Genomic DNA, 25,155 nt, shown 5'->3' with positions numbered 1-25,155 from the left:
TAGCCCCTAGAATGTTGAGTTGCCGTCTTTGGTTTACATATCTGTCTCCCCCTACTGGACTCTGAATTTGATTGCGACCCAGGGATCCTTTTCAATGCCCAGCACAATGACTAGCTCTTTGTAGGTTTCAGTAAACGTTTGTTTTAAGAGGATGGCTAACTGAATAAATGTCATCGTGGCTAATCATTTGAGTGAACTTGAGCTAATTGCACAAGGTAAGCAAATGTCTTTGACTTTTTCCTATCCCCTTTCTCCCATTTCCCATATCCTTTCGCTGGGGGCTGCATATAGAAAAACAAAGTATTTTGCCCACTGACTTCCAATTTCACATCCTTTCCTTGAACCTCTATATTCTTTATGTTTCTCTATTTTTCCCAATATTTAGCATCTGTTGTGATCAAGGAATCAAATGCTATTGATTATGCACTGCCCCCCCCCAATATTTATTACATTTATTCTCCTAAATCCAGCTCTGTCTTCCATCTTTTTGCTTTGCCTCCTGTCTCCTCCCAACATGCAAAGCCTACTAATTCCTTCTGGAAGAGTCCTTTTGTCACACAAAAAAACAAATAGCTTTGATAGCTCTTTTGAGACCACAGTTCTGGATAGTAGGGACGTGTTTCTATGTAGGATGAATAAAACAAAATAGTACCACACATATTGGCAGCCATTGACTTTTGTTAAGCCTTCAATTTGACAAGCACATTATCCACTAAAATGTCAGTGGTTTTCCTCCTTTGTTATTGAACGTTTATCTATCCAATTCTGGTCCAGGAAACTTAGGAGAACAATTGTTTTCTAGGATCAGAAGTATTTGGGTAGCTTTTCTTTCTATTCTCCCTAGAATCATGGAAGGTGCAGGAGTGTGACGTGGTGAATAATTTATCGTTAAGTTCATGCTTTTCTAGATGGCTCTCGAGCAGGTTCAGTTCAGCTTTGAGTTTGGGCAAAGATTCAGGTCGATTATTATCATTCTTTAGGCAAAATTTGCCCATTTCTAACATCCCCAATTACAGGTAGTCTTTCCTGTTTTCCACTAAGTAACCAAAGTTTCCTTAAATTCAGGTAGAGCAGGTTGGTAATTAATACTAAAATCAGATCTGACCTGCCAGGAACTTTTTTTTATCCAAAGAAGTTTTTATTAGAGGGAATCTATTGACATTGGCAGGGCTGAATAAACATCATCCAAGATTGCTTTTTATTTTGAGCATTTTTTAAAAAAGACTAAGTCTCTTAAAAGCATGAGTATGTTATGACTATCTCAGCCACCAACCTGAGATAAATGTGGGAAGCCATCTTTAGCTCCATTTTATAGGTAGAGAAATCAGTTCAGAGGTTTGCTTTTGGTCATATGGACCTGTATGGCCCCAGAAATAGTTTGAGTCTGATGATTGTCAGAACAAGACATCTCTTGATAGGAGGTGAATGCCAATTTTCTGAGTAAGCTGGTGTTATTTAACATTTACCAGGAAGCAAAAGAGATTATGCTCTGAGGAATCTGAGGTCTTAGATTTGTGTATCATTTAGCTCGTTACTAATACAACAATCATAAAGAGTATTGTTTCTATTTTGGGAAGGCAGATGTTGAGTCCTCAAAACATGATAGAAAATTCCCCTCAGAAAACAAAATAAGACTATTCAGGAATTTGTATACAACTATTTTTAAAATAATCATTTAGCTAAGTAGTTGTATCTTGATAAAAGATACCAGGGTCCATCTAATAAATGAGGCTGAATTTTAAAAATAGATTTGAATTTCATGTCTTATATTTTCTCATTAGAAGACATCTAAGGAGATGTCTTCTCATCTCATCTACTCCCTTAGAAAAGCATAAGGATTCACTTAATTGTACAAAAAATTAGTTTTCAAAATTAAAATGGACATGGAGCAATAATTTATGATTATGGTATTCTGCCATTAGCCCAGTTGGACGGTTTTATGTATGTGTTATATATTAACTTATTCTTAACTAGTATCTTAATAGCACCAGAGGCTTGAAAGCTTTTGAGAGATTATCTTATGGGCTTCCCTCTCTACCTTGAGAATAGGTCCACTGATAACATTTCCATAACTTCCCTTGGTAACATATCTCATTGTACAGTCATCCTCATTGAAGGTATCTTACCCCCATATCAAACATGGATTTTTCATGCTACAGTTAATTCTATTAGCTTCTCCATCTCCACTGAGCTTGGAATAGAATATTTCCTCTGTGCATTAGTATCTACTGATTCTTAAGAGAGGTGGTGTGGCATCCTTTGCTCTCAGTGGGAACAAGCTACATTATTACTTCTGGAATGGCATGAACTGGCATGTATGTTAATACATTTTGTCATGCTCTGTGTTCATGTACTCAGCGTATGAGTGTGGTGATATATAAGGGATTTTTTTAAAAGCTACTATAAAACCATTTATAAAGTATGACCTACTTTATTTTAAAACTTAATATCATCTGGTGGTTTCCTATGAGCTGTGGAATGAAACAAAGTAGAGGAAAAGTTGTTCCAAAAATGATGACTGATTTTGATTATGTTCCCTTGTTTCTTTTGGTCTATTGCATTGGGTCAAGGATTTAGGGAGAATGAGGATGTTGAGTCAAATTTTTGGAAAAGAGAGGGTGAGTTCAATTTGTTCCTTCTGAGGGCTTTGTGTCCTGAAGGAATTCACCATGTATAACTTTACAGAGTGTTCTTCTCATCTATTCCACTACCCTCCATCCAACCCTGCTGTCTCTAGAGGTTAATAAACTAGTCTCAAAACTAACACTCAGAGAGCCTCATAGCACCTAAAGAGGTTTGACCAAGTGAGTTGGGGACTGGCCATCACTTTAGACCTAGATCAGGTCAATAGCAAATGAAAGCTGTTGTCTCCTAACAGCTGTACACTGGCCACTGTGAAACGAGGTGCTGGCATCCATCCAGTTTCTGGACAGCTGTCTTCCTCACAGAAAGCATTGCCACAATTGGCGTTAATTGGCTCTCTGGCTGGCAGCCTCTGCAGGCAATTCATCGAATTTTCTCCTTTTTTCTACATTCCTCTTTCTCCTCTCCACCCTCCTCATCTTCCTTCTCTCCATTTCTGCTTTCCCCTCCTCCTGTGTTTTCCTTTTTCTTTTCCTTCTCTGTTTTGCCAGTAGGTGGCCTGGAAGAAAAAAGAGCAGCTGCAGTTCCTGAGGGAAGAATGCATTAACACCTCAGACTGCGCTCTCTGCCAGGGCTTGCAAAGGGACCTAAGACATGGCTGGGCTGTTGGGATAGAATTCTCATACCTCCCAGAGCGTCCGCCTTCCCGACCCCAGTCCTAAGTTGCTTTGCTCAAGGTGTGTCAGAGTTTACTCTGAGGTTGTCTATTTTATCCATTGAGCTTCTCCTTTCATCACAGGGCAGGGAACATGGCTGTGTTTGTAGAATGGATGGGCCCACAGGGAATTTTGAGTGATTCAGTAGTTGTGGTGTGAACCCTTCATTATAACTCACTCTCAGCACAGTCAGGGGTCACTAGAGATGGGAGGTTGTGCAGTTTGTGATTTCCTTCTCTGGTAAGAGGTGCACTATTTTGGGGGGTAGGAGGTTATATGTATGGCAGTCATATTCCCAAATCCAGAATCAATGCACCTGTCCTGACCAGACATTACTGGATTTATAATATATTTATTAGACAAGTTTTTATTAAAGTAAAATTTAATCTCCATTTAAAAATTATATTTAGAAAATCACTTGAATTGGAAGGAATAAAATTTTATGAAACTAAGACCACTTGAAAATCCACAGCATGAATTCCATAGTGTTCTTGAATGCCCTTTGCTGCCTTCAGATAACAATAAGGCAAGAGTAGTGGTAGCTTCCATCCTTGAAATCTCCAGGTGTGCTTTCAGGTTATCCAACTTCATTTTCTTAATCTCAATTTAAGAGTCAAAAAGTGGACCAAAGGAAGCCTTATCACTCATATGCTTGTTTTTCCAAACGGAAGGACACTATGGTAGGACCTGCTGCTCTCAAACTATGAAAAGGGAAAAAAATTAAAGTTTTACATTGGTTCTGTTCTTATTAAAAAGCCTAAAGCATTTTTCTCTAGGCTACCTCTCTTTGGAACTTAAAACCTGTGTACAGCATTGTATGGGGAAATTCAACTAACATACCACACATTGGTTTGCATTTAACTCATTACAGTGTTGATTGCTGAGAACACTTACATGACCAAGAAGATATCCAAGCCTTTCAGATGGAACCAGGAGCTTGAATTGGGGCAATATTAAACAAATGTGAAATACCAGATATCCTTTGGGCAAGGGTTTTCATTCTCTGAGGTTACGACCAGGACCAATAAAATAGTCATATAGGAAAAGCATCGAGGTTTAGAGTTGGGGAAAATATCCCAACACCAGCTCTGACTTTACAACCTTGATGATCTACTTTCTCTCATTTACATGATGGGACAAATCATACTCTGTCACTTTATGGGTTGTTTTTGTTACTTAATTGATATAAAATTACTTGAAGATCAAAGTGCTAAATATTATTAATTAGAACAAGCAGTTGTGAACAAGCAGTTGTGAACCATGTATAAAAAGAGAAATAGCTTTGGAGAAATGTAATTTCTAGATTGGACAGACTGTCTAACAAGTAAAAGAAAGGCTCTCGGTTTTGTGATTTATTTATTCATTCATTTAAAGAAAATGACAGAAGAAATCTGAGAAATGTCACAATCAGATTGGCTATCTGCCAATTTGTTCTTCTTTTTTTTTTGAAAAAAAAAACCCTCTCAAACACTTCTGACTTTGTAAAAAGAAAAAAATTTTGATTTATAACCATTTGTAGTCTGCACGTGCCTTGAACTTTGCATTTAAAAAGAAGGCATTTTTTTCTGATTCTCTACCAATCCTCCTCCTTGTCTTGCCATTTCCAAACATACGCCTCTCATTGAAAGCAAGTGACAAGTGAGGGAGAATTGGTTTATAGCTGCCAAGAAATCTCTACCTTAAAGGAGCACTGGTTTAATTCAAACAGGGCAAAATGAATGTCTGAGAAGGGGTGAGATTTTAAGGCTTGGGCGGTGAGTGGAAGTGTCATTTCCTGAGTCCACACCTTCTTCTGTCATTGTTGGCTGGCACTCTGTCTGGCACCGTAGCTTTCCCATCTATACCAGTTAAAATACCATGTTGCCACCTCCCTTTTTTGTCCCTTTTTTTTTCCCACAAGGAGAAGATTGTGAGAATGAATGGAGTAAATATATATTACGTATACAAATAATATCCTTTGCTAACAATGTATGCTAGTCATAGGAAAAATATTTTTCTATGTGGCTTATGTTCATTTTTCTAGGCTTTGAAGTCTTCTCTAAAAATTTAGTCCGTGGGATGCAAATCCAAAACTTGTCATGGGCTAAACTGATGATAAAAATGAAGGAATCAGGTTTTTAGGACAATAGGGAATGGTGAGGGTTGTGTCAATGGGGAGGGCCCCACCCAAGTCCACCAGGATGCACACAATTCTGGGGTACCCCAGTCATGGTCACAACATATGGTATGTGAATGGCGCCCCTAGTGTGGAGCAATGCATGCCTGGCCCATTTATCCATTCAGGACACCTTCCTTGCACTCACTACGTGCCAGGCATGGTTCTAACTGCTGAGAGATAGCAACGAACAAAGCAGACAGGAAACTCTGGTCTCTCGGAACCGAAAGGCACTCTCACTCAATTATTTTATTAAAGGCAGAAAGCACTGTGCCAAGCAAATAAAATGCATATGCATGCAGAATTTGGCCCATGGGCCCACCAATTAATGACCCCTACTCTAGGCTTTTAAATTAGTTCTCTGATCTTGCAGGTTTTAACCACAGGGACAAAACATAGAAATGTACTGTCCATGTATTTGCACCCACTGCTTAACTCATGCTTAATGGGAGCTCCGTGAACATGAAGAAGTCGGCTAATTCATTTTCAATTTACATTCTATATCTCCACCTCAATGTCTGTACTCACCACTCCTTCTTCCAAGAAAACATAATTCCTAGAGGTGATCTGTTAGGTAAGTGAGGAAGGAAAACTAGAATGAGATGGGGGTCATGGCATTCTGCCAAAGCATTGTCTGCCTAAGGACCTGTCAGTTTTGGAGACTAGTGGGAGAGGCAAGCCACTGAGCAATGGTCAGTGTGACTCTTGAGCCAATTCAAAGTCTGCTCTTAACCACCTACAAATTTAATTAATTTTTTTTTTCAAGCAAAAAGAAGGTTCCTTGAAGTGTCACGTCTCTTAGGAGCTAGGTTAACAGAAGCAGGGCAATTGCAGAAATTAAAGAGTTCTCTTATAAAGAATATATTTCTGCTTAATGCCACTTAATAAAAATTTTATTTAATCTCCATATAGGCAAAATGGCACTAAAAGAAGGTCTGGGCACCCAGCTACTTTCATGTCTAGAAGATTTTCTTTTTTTTTTTTTTTTGCATTGGAAGCTTCAGTAAAACTAAAAAGAAAACTTGTACTAATTTTCAACAAGAAGCTTTAGAAAAGTGCTGTGGTGGTACTCAAAGAGTTTAAAAGTTTTCCACCTCACAATTCACTTTGGATTTTCTTAAATAAGGTTATGACTCAAAAATATTTAAAGAGCTGAGGTCACAGATCTGAAGGGAGACAGTCATAGTATATAGGCGTAAAGATGGAAGGTAAGCATTCACATCTTCCAAGAAATAGAACAGAGACCATCTATGATTAATCTTCCTATTTTCTACTTGCCTTGCAGGATCCTTTCTTTCCCAAACCCCTTATAAATAAATAATAACAATAATAATAATCAGAGGAGAGAGAGTTTCCCTGTCAATCTACACATTGTATTAAGTAACTTTCCCTAAAGTTTGGGAGCATTGCCTGAAAACCCTCAAAGGTATTAATATTTTTCTCTCTCTTTAAATCACAAAGCAAAATTCCACTGTCCGTCTGCCCCCCACCCCACCTCCTAAAAAAAAAAAAAAAAAAAAAAAAAGTTGCCGAGTTTTGCTTTTCTATTCACTGCAGTCCTGGCCAAAGTAAAGCCCTCTTTCTCAATGACGTCAAGATCTTTACCAAGATTAGGCTTTCATTTCTCTATTGCAGCAATTAGCCAGGGAATGTATAAAAGGCTTCAGGGAGACTCACTGGGCTGCAGAGAGAGGCACTTTGCACCACAGACAGATAGTACGAAGGAAAAGCCAGAGGGAGTGAGGAAAAAGAGAGAAGTCAGTCGCTCCTGAGGAAGGGAGAGAGTGAGACAGGCTGGGAGAAGGAGAACAGAAAGTGTGTGTAAACGGAGTAAAGAAGGGAAAAAACTACCCTTAAAGCACATTTTAAAAACTCTGGCACTTCTAGAAAGAAACAGGCTACGTTTCTGAACATAGAGACAATGAAAAGCTAAAGAAAATTTTGCAATCTCTGCCACAGTCTCATAGGTGCTTGGAAATGAAAGTAGAACTGCCTGTCTTTAACCGACTCTGAGAGGGGTAACTGGATTAGGGACGGGTACGCCAGTTTTTTTTTTTTTTTTAACATCTTAAATCCTGAAAAAAAAAAAAAAAAAGCAGCAGCTCCGAATTGAATGAATTGATGGGCACACTCCAGCTGCTGGGCTGGAGAGACTGGACTTGGTCTTGCCATTTCTGCTTCTTTGAAAAAGGAGACAACTTGGGCTTCCTTTTAATTTAATTTTTCTCCCTCTCCCCCCACCCCCACCCTCCCCCCTCCCCTCCCCCACCCCCTCAATCACCACCCCCCTTTTAAATAAGAGGGTGAAGGGGAACCAGAGCGCACAAGGCAACTGACCCAGGAGGCAGAGAAGATGGGCATCCTCAGCGTAGACTTGCTGATCACACTGCAGATTCTGCCAGTTTTTTTCTCCAACTGCCTCTTCCTGGCGCTCTATGACTCGGTCGTTCTCCTCAAGCACGTGGTGCTGTTGCTGAGCCGCTCCAAGTCCACTCGCGGGGAGTGGAGGCGCATGCTGACCTCAGAGGGGATGCGCTGCATCTGGAAGAGCTTCCTTCTCGATGCCTACAAACAGGTGAGCTGCGCCGAGAGGGGCTTCTCCGCAGGGCGGCTGGGGTAGGGGCTGGGATGTGGGGCGCCGGGGGCCAGCAGGAGCACTGGGGTGAGAACGGCGCAGCCCTATTTGGGGGCCTAGCGGTTATGCTCAAGGGCGCTCCTGTGTCTACTCTCTACACCTGTCACACACAGTAGATCTGGGGATGACAGGTATTAAGTCACAGTGACTCTGTGTGACCTGAGGAAGGAGTCTTCCTAAGGAGGGTCGTTAATGGCTTGCTGTGACTTTGGAGTGGAAGGTATTGGTGTCTGTAGAATAACTTTGAGAAAAGTCAGGAAGTGTTGGGGGAGGGCAGACCGCTGCCTTTATTCTGCTCTTGTCATGAACTGGCATTTTTTGCTTGATGAAAGGCTATGTGAGGTGCATTAGGAAAGACAGTTCAATGGGTAGGCATTAAAAAGCAAGAAAAAAAGAAAACACCACCCAAACTCTCAGGGAGCTGGCAAGATTTAACAAAGTAATAACAGCAGGTATCATTTAGCACAGTGACTGCTTCGTTTCTGGTAGAAGTAAGAGTTAATGAGAGCAAGCCTGTGTGCACCATCATCCTCTACCTTGATTTGGATTAGAACTTTTGAAGCAGTTATTAGGCACTGAGTCTGGAGTTACTAGATACCTGTTTGAAGAAGAAAGATCTGAGAACTGTCAAAAATCCAGACTTTGTTAGAGAAACCACATTTGCTTTGTTTCTCAAAAGTTAAGTAAGTTGTCTTAGAAAGAGCAGATAAATCTACAGTTCATGGCAATCTCAAAGCTCTTATAACTCGTGCCTGGAACACTGGAGCAGTCACCTCACTTAGCTGCAGAAGCTGCGTCCCAGGGGCTGCCCTTTCAAAACCAGAGTGATCTTTGTTTCTAAGTGAAGCATGCTGTTTGGAGATGGTGGAGCATCCTCAGCTCAGATCTTCTTAAGGGGCAAAGAGGAAAGGGCACTGGTCCTTTGTCAGTTTGCTCTCTCCCGCTGTGCCCGTGGGACTCCTGAATGTCCCTGGGCTTAGGAAGAATTGACTCATCTGGCAAAAGCTAGTATCAAAGCAGACATTCTTGGTTTTCCCTAACAGTATTGAGAGACCTTGTCCGAGATGCCAGGAAAGGAGTTTGAGAGGAATATGGGAGCTAGTGAAGTGGTGTACTGTAGGCAGGCAGTACCTCAGAAACAGAGCCGGAAAACTCAGAATAAGAGGGGGAAGGAGAATGAGTCCTCCATAAATAAATACTAGAAAAATAAGTCTAGAGAAGGAACTTATGCTTACCAGGGGAGTAGGGTGGGCGGGAAGTGTTAGATTGGGAGTTTGGGATTGACATGTACACACTGCTATATTTAAAACAGATAACCAACAAGGACCTACAGGACAGCACAGGGAACTCTGCTCAACACTCTGTAATAACCTAAATGGGAAAAGAATTTGAAAAAGGATAGATACACGTATTTGTGTAACGGAATCATTTTGCTGTACACCTGAAACTAGCACAATATTGTTAATCAACTATACTCCAATTTAAAATAAAAATTTAAAAAAAAATCTATGCACCAGGAATGGAAAATAAGTAATTTCTAGTAGCAAGAGATCCAGAGTAGGATCCTTCCATGGAAAATCAAATAAGTGTTCAAGAAGAAAATACTCATGGTGGATTAGGGAAGTTTTCCTACAGTACATGTCTTTGTTATTGAGAGCAACCTGCAGAAGGTTGGCATTTGTTGTCCTAAAGACAGGAAAATAGTAAGAGCTCTTCTTAGTAAGTGAAAATTTCTTTGTAATAGTTCAAAACGATGCTCAAGGTTCTAACAGTAAAAACTCACTTTATATTATGTACATGGGGTGAATGGGAGATGTGGGAAGGAAATATTGAGATGATCATTTCATTTCCACAAATGTATACGCTGAATGTGAAATGTTCACATTTTGTTCTGGGGGTAGAGAATTTGGAGGAGGGTGGGGTGTGCACACACAAGTATGTCAGGCATGTTATGAATTAGGAAGTTCCCTCATCTATACCTGTATTTCATAGGTCTTAGGAGATAACATGGCAATGTCAGTTATTTGGTCTCAGCATATTAAACTCTTACTTTTTTCAAAGACAAGTGACTTCTGCCTATAAAAGAAAAGTCACTGCTTTGGAGAATTTTACCTGTATGTATGTATATTCTCACATAAAATATGGGGGTTGTGATGTTACCCACAAATACTAAGTGAGGTCGTTTCTCCTATTAAGCAGCTTGTTGAAATAAAAAGGGAAAAGGAAACAAATGCCTCTAATAAACTTGATCATTTGTTTATTTTTTCACCAATGTATAGTGTTTCATTGTGTCGCAATATTTCGTTATCCCTACTCTAAGAGGCTGAGAAGGATGAGTGATTTGTTTTCCTTTTTGCACATGGTTTGTGTATTCTTCTCCTGTATTGTTTCTGTCTGCTGATTTGATTAGTGACCAAGTTCATGACTGACATTATTATGTTTGCTTTTATGACTTATATAATAGCTGCCAGGAGAAGAAGCAACACAAGAACCCATATATCCAGAGATAAGGCTGGACTGGGTGTGTGATGGATGGAAGCATGGTGAACACAGCTTGCACTGAGTTTAGATCTCCTTCTGTCTCCAAGTGTAGCAAGGGCGTTCGTGGCTGTGGTGGCACTTGAGGGCCACTCAGAATCTGTGAAACAGATTAAATCACTTCCCCAAATGCTACTGTCAGCTGTGCCACTGCCTTTGGGTGTAGCCCTGTCTAGAGACACACTGGAGGAGTCTCTGTTTGAGACGGCATCACAGTGCTTCACAATCCTGACTTGCATTATTTCGAGGCTACCACCCCCAGAAGCGGAGTTTTCCAGAGTGAGGAGGGTGCACACGCCATACAATGAGGCATGTCATTTCTAATTCTCCCGCTTGTTGAATGGCAGATACTTGGGAAGCTGTTTAGAGAAAGTGCAGTAAAAGTGCTGTGCCTGTGTTTGGCTCCTATGAGAGGCAACAAAGAAATGAAAACAAATTAGAACAAAATAAAACAAAAAACACTTCTTCATTAAAATGTTGAATGGGATTTAAAATTAACTTTATAGGGAAGCCTTTAAAGACAATTTGGGTTTGGTTAGAGGAAGGTCCATGCAAGATTTGGATGAAAAAGAAAATCTACTGAATTTTGTGAGAGATTGAGGTGTATAACAGATGTTTATTATTTAAGTTTTCCCTAGTCAGTGTCATTGCACCTAACACTGCATCCTTGTGCTGGTGCTCAAAGACTCAAAAATACAACCAGTAAACAAACTACTCTGTCTGGGAGCCTGGCTCCCACCTAAATGAAGTGTAAAAGTAAACACACAGTATAGATGCTGACAAGCAGTTTAGCTTCTACATGGTCAATATTGCTGTGGCACAGAAAACGTATTCATTTGAACATATAATTTTGGTTTTGAAAGGGTCTCTTTAACATTCTCCTCCTCCTCTTCATTCACCTCAGCCTTTTGACACTCCTTTCTACAATGGAAAATGGCTCTTTTAAGAAAGAAACATTCCCAAAAGAACACAAAGAAGGCTACAGCCAGAGCTTGTCCATCACTTGGATAAAACACTGGGAAATGATAGAGCTTAGAGCTATATTTTTCAAGTTACAAATCAACAAGAGAATAGCTAACAGGGAATTGAACTCAGAGGAAAGAGTAGGTAGCTTATCCTTCAACACTGATTTATTTGGCCAATTTGAATATAAATGGTTAAAATGCTGCTTAATAATTGTTTGGCCACATTTGTAAGGACATTGATGGAGGCTGGTCATTATGTCAAAGAATTTGAAATTTCCTGATGGTTAATAACGCCATTCCAGGGCTTTGGACAGCAAAAAGGATGTGTAAAAATAATTCTGCCACATACCTGCCCCCATTTTTATCATCTGCTTTGCTTTCTATCATGAGATTAGGTGATATTTTGTCCAGAAGCCTTTCTCAGGCTGCGGAAAAGAAAAAAAAACAAGGTTAGTAGTATATGCTCTATTTCCAGCTTCTACTTGATGAATGGTTCTTTCTTTTTTTTTCCCCTTGCCCTGCATTTCACAGTCCACATGCTAAAGCAGCATTATCCTTTTCCCCATGCACTGAAAACTGTCAGCAAAAGGAATCCCATCATCAAGGGAATCAAATACATGCCCTATATTTACATTCTTGTTCATATTTATAAATATGGCTATCACAACATTTGAGCTTGGCCCAGAGATGTCTTCTGTTGTAAAAATACAAACCCTTTATTTTCCTCCCTTGTTGGTGTTGAGTTCATGTTGATTATAAAAACATAAGAAAGGACAACGGTAATAGTGCAGATGAGAGAGAGAAAAGTCAGTGATGACGATATTACATTTTACGTATGTCCTTTCTGATCCTTGCAAAATAAAGAGACCCTTTGGGAACATCGGAACTTCAAGACCAATTAGTGGAAATGATGCTTGTGTTTGGGCATTAAATACTGGGCAGGGTTCTCTTTAGAGCGGCTAATGCTGGCAGGGAAAGAGGTACCGACCTAATTACTCTTCCGCAAGAGTAAAAAATGCCTTTTGAATGCCTCTTTGGCAAATATGTCTCATTAAGGACAAAAACCAAACACAAACCCTCTAAGAAGGAGAAATTAAGATGATAGGTAACTTGTGGCCAGGAGACTTTCTGTGCCACTGTGGGAAATTAAAACAAAGTTGGGGAGTACCGGGGATAACCTGTTTTTGTCGAGCTTCTTTCCTGCAGCCGAAATGTTATTATGGGACCAACTTTATTTTCTTCATCATTCTGGCTTTTTGTCAAGGAATGATTTGCTCCTGAGGAAAGCAAAGATCTTCCATCATTGAAGACAATGGGGATTCTCCCATTCCATCTCAACGGGGTGAAAAGCCAAGCAAACCAAGAAACTCTCCGTTTGTAACTTTGGTCACAGTACGTATTTAATTTTCATGGTGACCAAATAGGAAGACGAGAAATGAACAATAACGTCCTTCTAAAAGATTTTTTTTTCAGTTTAAGACAGACTTTCACTTTTTTAATTGTTAAAGTATTTTTTCTTTATCGTTGCTAAATTGTCCTCTATCAGTGGTTTTTAACAAAGATGGACAAATTTTATGATTAGTCTATGACACTTATAAAAGCAGACTACTGGTCTACTCACATCTGGACTTCCCAAAAATGGGTGTGTGTTTTTCCCTTGTAGTTTTATTAATAGCACTGTTCTTACCTGTGCATTTTCTCTTACCTAGTCACGCTCATTAAAAGGATAACTCTGTTTATGACATTCTAATCTGCAATCAAGTCCTACGGCTGCTCAACAAAATGAAGAGGATTGGTTACTTTCATTTTACGCACTGACCAGCTGAGATAAGCAAGAACAGATCAACAGCATTAGGTGTTGATCGTGACGGTACTCTACAGTGGGATACAGGATTCACTCTTCTAAATAAGCTGCCTCAGTTAGCTCATCCATCACCCAAATGTGATTGTGTTCAGTGCAGGTTAAGGTTATTATTAAGCATAAAATTCTTCACTGACCTCTACCTAGGATTATAACAACAATTAATAATAACAATAATTTATGTAATAAAAAATTTTTAAGTGTATGTATAAATTTTCCCCCAGCTTAACAAAATACCAACACCTCCCACCACCCCCTCCCCCAAATACCAAAGAGCATTATGTATTTGGTAACTTTCCTCACTTTTGATTTTAAAGTTAAGAGGTTGTACTTGTTCTAAGTTTTCTAAGTTGAACTAGTCTGTTTGTATTTTGAAAAGAATTATGTGGCTGAATGATACATTGTCACTAAGAAGAAGGAGAAGGTGCTTTACCTTTCCAAGAAAATTAATTACAGGTAACAAGAGTGTCACCTGTGGCTGAAGTCAGATTAGATTACTCAGTTGAATAATCAGGAATAATGCAAGGATCAACAGTTCAGCTTGGGTGAGAGTCAGGGGCGACAGAGGCCCATTTAACAAGGCTGCACAGTTGCTCAGAGTTCTTAAAAATGACTCCAAAAAATGAAGGTGGATGTTCTTACCTACCAAGAACCTCCAAGTCTGTAATCCAGAGATGATTTTTCTCCTGTGTATGGGTTGCTCACTTAATGAGAGTTGCTACAACTGCTAATGGATTCAGACTGATCTGAATGCGTTCAGATCTTTATATCACAGTGTGTTGCGAAACACGGCACAACGATATTGTTAAAAGCAGCCGTCCTAGAATCATTATTGCTATTTTACCTGGGAAAGATCTAATGAGAAGGTGATGGTGACGCTACCTATTACCTAAATCTACAAAGAAGTACAAAAAGAACCCATAGATTAAAAAGTTTATAATACCTTTAAAATGTATATATCTTTAAATTTTAAGTATATTTTAAAACCTCAGAGACAAGTGTAGCTCATATAAAACAGTCCAGCTAAAAGTGGCTTATTCGGTTTCTTCACCTAGTGTCACTTGCAAATTAACCAAGAAAATAGAAATAAAATAACTTTCTTCCTGATAGTGACTGAAAACAAATGTACTTATTTAAACCACACCAACAGCTTCCTTTTCTAAGAAAGAAATTTGTTATTCTAGGATTTCTTTTAGAAAACTAACAGTACTTGTTTCAAACCTGCCCTGCTAGGATTTTTCACAAGGGAGAGAAAGGGCTTCTTTACTTCTTCCTCTGCAGTTAAAATGAGTTCTGCATTAACATCAGATAGAAGCTTCTGAATAAAAGCCCTTGAGTGCTTTTTTTTTTTTTTTATCAGTTTGGATTGTTGAGTTTTTAGCAATTCACTTCTAAGTGACTTCAATTAACAGTAATGTTATATGTGGTGGCATTTATATGAGGGGAAAAAATCGATCCAGTTGGAAGTGTTTTATAATATTAAGGATAGTGTATAAAAATCAACTATAATGTTGTAAGTTGTCCCCAATGTTACTGGCTTTGATTAAACCATTCTAGGGGAAGATCCAATTGTATTAATTCAAACTGAAGTAATTGGCTCTTTTATGTTGCCTGCTTTTTATTATCAGTTTACAGATTCAAAGACCAGCAAACTTTCAGTCTGTGTTCAACAGTTTAAACTACATGCAAAGAGGGTACCTGGAACAATTTTCCTCTATACCTCTTCTGCCAGTATTTTATAATTCAGAGGAACTTGATAATAAAATGTGTGGTAGAAAAGTAAATGGTTTGTGACTTCTTAGATTAAAAAAGTGAAACAAACAAAAAACACATGTAATATGAGAAATTAAAAGTAGAATTCTGCAGAAAGTAAAATTTTATGTTTTTGTTCACTCATTTGTTTGTTTAATGGAAATGGCGAGGTTCTAGTCAAAAGAACCCCAAAGTATGCAGTAGCCATAGAAGTCTTTGGGAAGTCTTTGAGGAGAGCTCAAATCACTTCTAACAATATATATTTTTTAAAACATAGAATTGGTCAGGAAAATAGTATTCTGTTTCACATTTTTGGGCGGCATCTATAATGGCAAACTACACACCCACGATGATTTCTAGTGTACAAAGCTCTTTTCCTATGTCATCCTCCTATAACCGCATGAGGAAAATAGGCGTTGTTATCACCATTTTACAGATGGGAAAGCTGAAGTACTGAAGAAATTAAGTGGGAGTAGCTCTTCTTATAAATGGTGGACCCCCGGTTTTCTAGTTCTGGGCAGGAATAGAGCCCACTGGTACCCTTGTCCATTGGTTGAGCTTAAATGACTTAGTATCAGGCAAGAAGATAAAGGTCTTTTCTGAGTACTTTAGAATTCAGAAGTGAGAATACAGAAAGAGGTGCTATGTTCCACAATTCTGATAATTTATTTTAAAGTGGACCATTCACTTTTTACTTTTAAAATGAAGGCAAGGACTTCCCCGGTGGTCCAGTGGTTAAGCCTCCGCGCTTCCATTGCAGGGGGCATGAGTTCGATCCCTGGTTGGGGAACTAAGATCCCGCATGCTGCAGGGCGCGGCCAAAAAACAAAAAAAAAACCCCACAAAAATGAAGGCAATTAATCATTTGTTGTATATTGTGTGCTAAGCACTGACACAAAATAAGGATAGTAAAGAATACCAGTCTCAACTTAATTATGAAGAGAGTTAACTGCAGCACCTTCAATCATGAAAATAATTACCTTTAGTGACTATACAGAATGAAAAAGACTTTTATTCTCTTTAGGGCCATTCATTATATTACCTGCCACAATGGCTCTTTACTCAAATCAATATATGTTTACCATATCCTCTGAAGGAAATACCACATTGTATTAGAGCCAGTTGTTTCTACACAGAGTGAATTAAAGTGACAATGTGTTCAATGTGGTATTCTCTCCCTCTTTCTTTTTTTCACCACCAGGTGAAACTGGGTGAAGATGCTCCCAACTCCAGTGTGGTGCATGTCTCCAATCCTGAAGGAGATGACAGCAGTGGAAATGGTGCCCATGAGAAAACAGTTGATGGAGCTGAGTGCCACCTTCTTGACTTTGCCAGCCCTGAGCGCCCACTGGTGGTCAACTTCGGCTCAGCCACTTGACCTCCTTTTACTAACCAGCTGCCAGCCTTCAGCAAACTGGTGGAAGAGTTCTCATCAGTGGCTGACTTCCTGTTGGTCTACATTGATGAGGCTCATCCTTCAGATGGTTGGGCGGTGCCTGGGGATTCTTCTTTGTCTTTTGAGGTGAAGAAGCACCGGAACCAGGAAGACCGATGTGCAGCGGCCCACCAGCTAATGGAGCGTTTCTCCTTGCCACCCCAGTGCCAAGTTGTGGCTGACCGCATGGACAATAATGCCAATGTCGCTTATGGGGTAGCCTTTGAACGTGTGTGTATTGTGCAGAGACAGAAAATTGCTTATCTGGGAGGAAAGGGCCCCTTCTACTACAACCTTCAAGAAGTCCGGCGTTGGCTGGAGAAGAATTTCAGCAAGAGATGAAAGCTAGATTAGCTGGTTAAAGGTATGATTGTAATAGAGATTTTTCTTTTTAAATTATGTAAAGACAAGGAAACTAAGAACTGAATCCACTATTTCAACTGAGTCCTATTGTCTCACTGAAAGACAGGAATTTACATGTCAGAAGAACATAAACCTCTAACATCTCGATACTACTTTCACCACTTAAATGGCTTTTGGCTAAATAGTAGCCCCATTACTTCTCTTCCTGGTGAAAAGCCCTGAATGAAAAGATCCCAAGATGGAGAGGAAGAAACCTTGTTTCAGCATGTGTTCCTTTCTGCCCTGAAAAAGAAGTGATACCTCTGATGCATGCCTTGGGACCTGAAGAAAAGACTTACCTGAATAACTCTACCATCCTTGTTAGTATACGGGGTATTGCTTAGGCTTTCTTCAGCATGGATAGAGCCCAACTGGATAATTCCCAAATGTTTACTTATAATGAATCTTCAAGCCCAGGCCATGTGGTTAGGACCTTGGTGTTTAACATGTCAGAGTAGTCTCTGATATTCTAGTTTCTAGCCATGTGGTGCTCTATGCCAGTATAAATATCCCAGAACTCGCAGCTATATTTGCAGATACCAAGAATGGTCCCTACCTGGAGGGTTTGAATGATCATCTGATATCTGATGGTTACTTCCTAGGCAGGTGGGGAAAGTGCTAGAAGAAAATCGAATTGACAAGCTAGGAAAAGGAGGTGGCAGAAAGATTAGGAGACTTCACAGTGCTTCACCTTGCAACTGTAGAGAGTGGGACTAATTTGTTAGTCACAGAAACATGGAAACATACACAAAGCTAGAAAAAGAAGAAACTCCACTAAAATAACATCAAGAATATATGTATGAAATCAATGTATTTATCATATACTCCTAGATTGAGGAGAAGGAGAGATTGAGAGGGAAGAGATGCTTTAATATTTGTATTACTTTTTGAAACATGTTTGTGGTGTGTATATTTTCAGTAGGTGAATTATACCCCATGATGCTGATGAAAGGTAAAACCAGTGGGTCCAGTGGTGCTGGTCTATCCTTCTCCATCCCTACGATTTTGCTCTGGTCCCACTCCTTCTTGGTCTCAGTCTCTATGGCAGTGCTCTCTGAATGCTGAGCTCAGCAGTATATATTTTATATATACACATTCTCAGCTGCTGTGGGATGTTGGTTCCCTGGCCATTCAGCTGCAGCACTGTTTTTATCCCAAAGTAGGTGAACTATAATGAATGATAGGTGAAAACAAACAAGGTTTCTTCAGGAGCAAAATGGAAGAAGAGAAAGTTTGAGACAATTCCCATCAATGATTTTGGAGGCTTTGCTATAAGGCAATTCTCAGTACCATGGAATTTGGTAAGGTGGAATTTCCATTAATATTTGAATTTGGACTTGGGTTTTCCTTTGTTCCTCTTAGCTGAGGTATAGTAGTCTAAGGCCTCTACAGTACATTTTTATAATGCTATTTTAATATATACCATATTTCTCTTTAAAATGAAGATACTATAGTTTTACTCATAACTAATATAAGTAATAACTAATATCCTAACCTCCAAAAGAATAGACCAACCAATTTTGTATCTTAATTTTTTTATTGTAAATTTGAGGATGTTATAAAATCACAGTATATGGCTATATTTATATGTACAATCAAAGGTTCCTATGACCATTCCATTAATAATTGAACCATAAAATAAAACTAATAGAAAAAGATATCTAAAATTGAAAATATCTTCCTGAACTAGTTGCCTGAAATGAGAAAAAAGTGGGAACTGAGTGTATAAGAACCAAAAGTCTATTTTTTTTAAATGGAGCAATGTAATAGTCATATCACTACATAGTTTATTGTTTAGATACTAAAGCACCATTTTAACTGATTATTTTTAACTGCAACATTTAAGTTTCCCACTGTTCTAAATTCTACAAAATGTGCCCACAAAGAAACAAATTTTGAAAATGTGACATTATCTAATGAATTTCTGGAAAATCACATTGAGAATAGATTATTTCTGAGTCCTCAATAGTTAAACTCTGTAACTCAAGGCTTATCGGTGGACCCCATTGATTTTTATCTTCAAAATGGTGTTGAGATTTATGTGGTACCCAGGAGAAGAAAAACGAAGAATTGGTGGCAGCCCACTCACACTGTTGTCCTTAAAATTCCCCTTTGTTCTACATGTACAATAAGGGAACAGGATGTTAGAGATGCTGGTGGGGGGATGAGATTTGACTAAGGCAGGCAGTGCTAGTTGTCTGGGGAAAAGGATGATGGGAAAACTACCCAGCTGTGATATATTTTTAAAGAAAGAGAAGGTTGTGTGTGTGCAGTTCTTCTCCCTGAGGATAGGGCAATGGAGAAGTGAAGCAGCGGAAGTAAACATACAGAGGCATAGGCTGACTATCAGGGACAAAGATATGTTCAATGGAACATAGAAGAGTTACTGGAAGAAAGGCTTTCGGGGGCCAGAAGAGAAAGTAAATTGACAAAGCTCAGGAATCCTACAATATGTAGAATGGCTTGGTGTTCTCAGAGTTAGGATAAGCCTATAATTATGTAACTTATTTATCTCATCATGAACTTTTATGATTTCCTGTGGTGTATCTTTTATGAACTTAACAAGAATTCATTATTTGAGATAGAGGAGAATCAATGTTTAGCTGGTATGTTCAGAGAAATTATTAGATTGTCAATACCCACCCTACCTATCCTATCTTTGATAAGGTATGTTTCTTTGAAGAATTGTATTTCCTATTCTCACAAGGCAAAATTTATAAGTTATATATATATATATATATATATATATATATATATATATATATATATAAACTTATACATTATAAGCTTATATATATATAAACATATATATATATATATATATATATATATATATATATATATATGATTTCTTCTTTTTAATACTTAAACATTTGCCCCCCATCCCATAGGCTATGTTTACATGGAGCTACCAGTTTAGTCTTTTAAACTGGATTAGCTTGTCCATTATAGAAATAGTTTCCAAGCAATTTTAGGTATTATTGTAGCATCTGGATTTACTCAGACATTTAGTGTTTGAAAGACTTATGTCTTGGAACTATTCAAAACTTACTTTATTTTATTGCTTAGAGAAAACGTTAGTGGAATGAAGGATGACTTTCTTGAATGGGCATGACTGAACTGTCTGCACGGTGGGGTAGAAGTGTTTGATACAGATATGAAAATGTAACTGACCTCTTTAGAAGCAGGTTAGTCATGCTGTTCTTGCTTTGTATAGCTAAAGTTACAGTCATTTAACTCATATGACTTTCGATCTCTGGTCCTTTGTCTTCACCTTGTTTATAGAATGTACCCCTGATTTTTGGTAACATCAACTTTGAAATGGTCTGTTGATTTAGTTAAGTTCTCCTACCATTAACCAGGAAATGCTGATTCTGTGATCAAGGAGAGGAGAAAGGCCTGCTGTCTTTCATTTTGCCTGAGTGTATTTCACTTTTTGGGCTCTTGAATAAAAATTATGAAATATGGTGAGGTCATGCATGGGTGCTGCCTTGATGCATAAAATACCAGAGAGGTAGGTTAAAGGCAATGTCTACGCCTTTTGGAAAACTCCCAGCTGGATACAAGGTACCCTCAGCATGCACTATGGGCTATGTCCGCAGCAAGAAGAACGCACTGATGTGCAGGACTTCCCGTTCTGTAAATCATAAGAGGATAAACATGGACATTTATTCTGCCTAATTTCTTACTGATAGTTGGAAGATAAGCTTAATTAGAATCACATGGCCATTGCAAAACGGAAAATGTAGACACTAACTTCTGTCCCACTGGAGAATTAATACAAACCTTTACCAGCATTTAGAGCTTTTCAGAATATACCCAATGTTATGTCTCTGAGCAGTGGAGATTAACAATAAGTTTTTTAATTCCAGGAGTTTTTTTAAAAAATGATACTGCCAAAAATCAGAGCTAAAATGTTTTCAGTTATATTACAACCTCCTCTGTACTTCTTCCTTTATCTTAATAATAGAAGCTAAACCCAGTCTTCCTGTGTAAGTCCAGATGGGGCATAGTTACCAACCTCTGCTTGGTGACCCACACTGTCTTGGTAGTGTCCTGAGGTCCCCTATGAAAGAAGGGGGACAGGGACTTGGAGATTCAGGAAGTTGCTAACTGGGAAGAAGTAGGCCCTGAGGGCTTGGTCTACTGATCCTGGAAGATTTGAAAAGAAACTTCTTACCTTTGGAGGAGGGCTGATGAGTGTCATTGAGTGACTTTAGCAAAACATTGGGCCACTTCCTAATGCCTTATGTTCTGGATAGCACTAGAAGCAAGGTCCCAGACTTAAGATCCAGTTCTGTTCCAAGGTGAGTCTGAACCAATAGAAAGCAAATGTGTACAGATCTCCAAACAATACTGCTCATGCAAGTTGGGGCTCTCTGCCCATGTTGGGCAGCTGCACTAGAACTCCAGGGAGTTCATTTAGTATTTGCTGCAGAGACTTTGAAGACCCAGGAGATGTTTAATGAAGTCACTGTTTTGGCACAAAACTCCCCTTTTCCCCCAAAAAAGCAAATAGGTGAACACATAAAGAAGCCCACAGAAGGGAGTGGCAAAGAAATAAAATTCTTTCAAGACTTCTCCAGACCACGTCACTGGTCGGTGCGGTTTTTGTGTGTGTTAAGATTGGAAGATGTGAAGACATACGTATCCAGTACTTTATAACCAAAGCAATGAAAAGATATTGGGTAGGGAACGTTGGCCAGTTTTGTTTAAATTTGCGTCACATTATCACCAGACTCTATCACCAGCCCAAGTAATCGGGCGCCCAAACAGGCAGACTGGGATGTGCAGAGGTTACTAGTGTGCAAATGATAACTACTGACGAAAGAGTCATCGACTCAGTTAGTGGTTGGATATAGTCACATTCGTTTACCTCTGCCCATCTTTGCCTCCCTAGCAAGGAGAATATTCGGGGCATGATGCTATGAGTACTGGGTAAATGTGGTGAGAATGTGTGTGTGTATATTTCTGCTTCTTAGCTGCAGAAACAGAAATGCTTTGGAGATTATCAGTAGAAATCAGTTATTATATTGGTGCTGAGTGGTACATGTGCTTTTAAATTTGTTCTTGTATTTTAATAAACTTTGAATAAAAAGAATAAAGTTACTTTTTGGTTCTGTTTGTTTATTTTTAACTTACTCTCTAGACCTTGCCCCTGGCTGGAACATGTTCATGGTTGACAAGGGAAAGGGAATCCATCATTCTAATATTTATTCCTTGGTATTTGTGGGCAAAATCACCAGCAATGCCAGGTTATTTTAATCTCATGCTGTGCGCCAGAGTCTTCAAGGAAATCAAGACAAGTTAAAAGAAAATCTTCAGATACTTTCCATATTCATGAACAAGTTGCACACAGAATTAATGGAAAGGGGGCTGTTAAAGAGACTGTGGAGCAAACTTTTACTTTGTTACACTTATATCCCAAGTTTTCTAAGTGCAATAAATAAACTTTCCAGGAAGTTGGTTAAAGCAGTACATATAACACACACTGTATGTATGTATGTATGTGTGTGTGTGTTTGTATATATATGTGTGTGTTTGTGTGTATATATATGTGTGTGTGTATAATTTGTTACATGATTGGTAGTACAATAGTGTGTGATAAAAAAAATCAACATCTGAAAACATTTATATCAAGCACTTTCCACTATGCAAAGATATAAAGGATAAGAATGGTTTGTGAAGGCAGTGGCCTGTTAATGACAAGGAATATATTTGCAACATGGTTAAATATGTGCATTTTGTTCCCCAAAACAGGTGACTTAATCAAAGTATTAGTATCTGAGACTTTTGCTCATGATTTCCTACACATAGTAATTTAATTAATATTTGTAGTGTCATGTAATATTCCAGAATTTTAATGGAAATTTAAAGAATCATTACTTTGACAACTATTGACTGAGTTTCTATTCCTTGCAGGGTGCACCTTGTGCTAGGTGCAATGGGATGTACAAAAGCAGTAAAACTAAACTCACAAAGATGTGACTCCCTCAAGGCACCTGTCATGGATTTGTCAAAACTGCAAGTGACAAGGGCTTCCTTGGTGGTGCAGTGGTTGGGAGTCCGTCTGCCGATGCAGGGGACACGGGTTCGTGCCCTGGTCTGGGAGGATCCCACATGCCGCGGAGCAGCTGGGCCCGTGAGCCATGGCCGCTGAGCCTGCGCGTCCAGAGCCTGTGCTCCACAACGGGAGAGGCCACAACAGTGAGAGGCCCAAGTACCGCAAAAAAACAAAAAAAAAAACCTGCAAGTGACAAACTGATGTTAGTCTACAAAAAAAGTGAATATATTGGCTGATATAACCAAACCTTGCAAATAGTTGGGATGAAACTTACCTCAGGGACAGCAAAATCCAGTGACTTAGAAATCTTCAGTGCTTGCTAGGTCTTTTGTCTCTTCTCTTTTTTGGGTGTCAGCTTTTTCTTTCAGGCCAGCTTCTCCTTATGCTGGGTAACCTGGCTGGGGGAAGCTCCTCACTTATTCTAACTATCAGGTGGCTCAGGTAGAGTTTGAACCTATCTCGAGGGAAAGACTTGAGCTGGACCAGCTTGTGTTACATGCTCACTCTGTTGTCAAGGGAGTAGTGTCTGCTACCAGAAGGACAGCAAGAAATGCTGAGAATATGCAAGGTATCAGAAATTAATTCAATGGCTACTATTTTTAACTTCCCTAAAAATGAGGGGCACCTCAATAAGTGATCGGATATGTACAACGTTAAAAACAAGTTCAGAGAAAGGGTAGAGCTATCAGGGGAGACTTTGTGGAGTTTAAAAGGACTTGAATTGACCTAGGAGGATGGGCAAGATTTAGATGGAGAAGAAGATGAATGTCTCCCATTTAATCAGTCAGTATGTATTTACAGAGTGTCTATTAGTTGGGACTAAGAAGGCCAAAGCAGTCATAAAGACACTAAAATACGTCGATCATTTTTAGAGGGGAGAATTCAATCCAATTCATAAAAATTGAGAGAACTGAGGATAGGAGATACGTTTTGTATTTCTTCCTCTTTTGGGTGAGCAGACAGTTAATAACCAACAATAAAATCACCAATGAATGTTTGGGCACCTGTTGTCATAAATGAAACTCTAGTCATCAAAACATCAAAACCTACCTTCGGTGGGTATATATACAAATGGTATAAAATATGGTTTCCCATACTGTAAGTGTTTATAGTCTGGCTGGTAAATGAAAAATCTAAACATCATAGTATCTAATGTATAATCTTCAAATACACTGAACTGTAAAACCTTGAAGTTTTGCCATTTAACTCCATCTAGAAGGACTTGTAGAAGGAACTGGAGAAAAAGAAACATAGAAAAGGGTGTTTTAAAAATAAGGGCGTCTTCCAGCCAGCATTGAGCCCTGAAATATATTCCAGGAAAATTTGTAATAAAATTCCTTAGTATAATAATGTGTTGCATTGGGGCATTTTGCAGAGGCATTCACAATCCTTTCCCAGTTTTCTTTCCCAGTTTTCACAGCGGTGAGGATTCACTGTGGTTTAGTCATCTTGGTCAAGATGTGGCCTAGATTTATGCAAGAGATGAGAGGAAGATCTGCTAGAGTAGAATAAATTCCCAACATACACTAGTGAAAAAAATTGAAAACTTAATCAGGAAAATGCAGGGTCTGTTATTATGAAATTAATGAGCTGTCCTGGGTGAGTCTGCACATCTAGACTTTGGGAATTCATGGTTCTACCTTCAGGAACCAAGACTGGCTAGAGCCCTGATCTCCTTGGAGCCCAAACTGACACTTGTACAATGTAGCTTAAATATCCGGGGGGGGGGGACAATTCTGGGTCTTGCAGTTGCCTAGGTCTTCTAGAGTAGTGGCAGAGGTTTCAGGTACCTCTTGATAAATGGTAGCCACTTAAACTGGCCCAAACCAGGGAGAGTGGACTGAAAGAATGCTAGGGATCAAGGAACCCACCCATTCCCAGTCCTGCTTCATAAAAGGGAGTTTGGGGATGTCCCTGGCGTTCCAGTGGTTGGGACTCCACGCTTCCACTGCAGGGGGCTGGGGTTCCCTCCCTGGTCGGGGAACTAGGATCCCGCATGTCACGCAGCGCGGACAAAAAAAAGTTAGAAAAGGGAGTTGTTTCCTCTCC

At 39.2% G+C, this 25,155-nt stretch overlaps 1 protein-coding gene across 4 annotated transcripts in view; it reads left to right on the top strand.

Moving 5' to 3' along the window:
- The window catches only part of DIO2 (iodothyronine deiodinase 2), a 68,621-nt gene extending 48,876 nt beyond the window's left edge, over positions 1–19,745 (top strand). For 3 of the 4 annotated variants that reach the window (XM_082616794.1, XM_082616793.1, XM_082616796.1), the window contains 2 exons: positions 7,755–8,029; positions 16,407–19,745. In XM_082616794.1, the coding sequence (XP_082472920.1) occupies positions 7,808–8,029; positions 16,407–16,982 (798 nt within the window). In that variant the 5' untranslated portion in view covers positions 7,755–7,807 and the 3' untranslated portion in view covers positions 16,983–19,745. Of the gene's footprint in view, positions 1–6,593; positions 6,881–7,754; positions 8,030–16,406 lie in introns of those variants that run through there. The other variant, XM_082616795.1, reaches the window with a different exon arrangement.
- The last annotated feature ends 5,410 nt before the right edge of the window (positions 19,746–25,155 follow it).

This window comes from Mesoplodon mirus (assembly GCF_964341445.2).
Source record: "Mesoplodon mirus genome assembly, chromosome: 4".
In the NCBI taxonomy this organism is placed as follows: Eukaryota; Metazoa; Chordata; class Mammalia; order Artiodactyla; family Ziphiidae; genus Mesoplodon; species Mesoplodon mirus.
The sequence above is the reverse complement of the archived record's forward strand: the minus strand, read 5'-3'. Positions and strand labels throughout refer to the sequence as shown.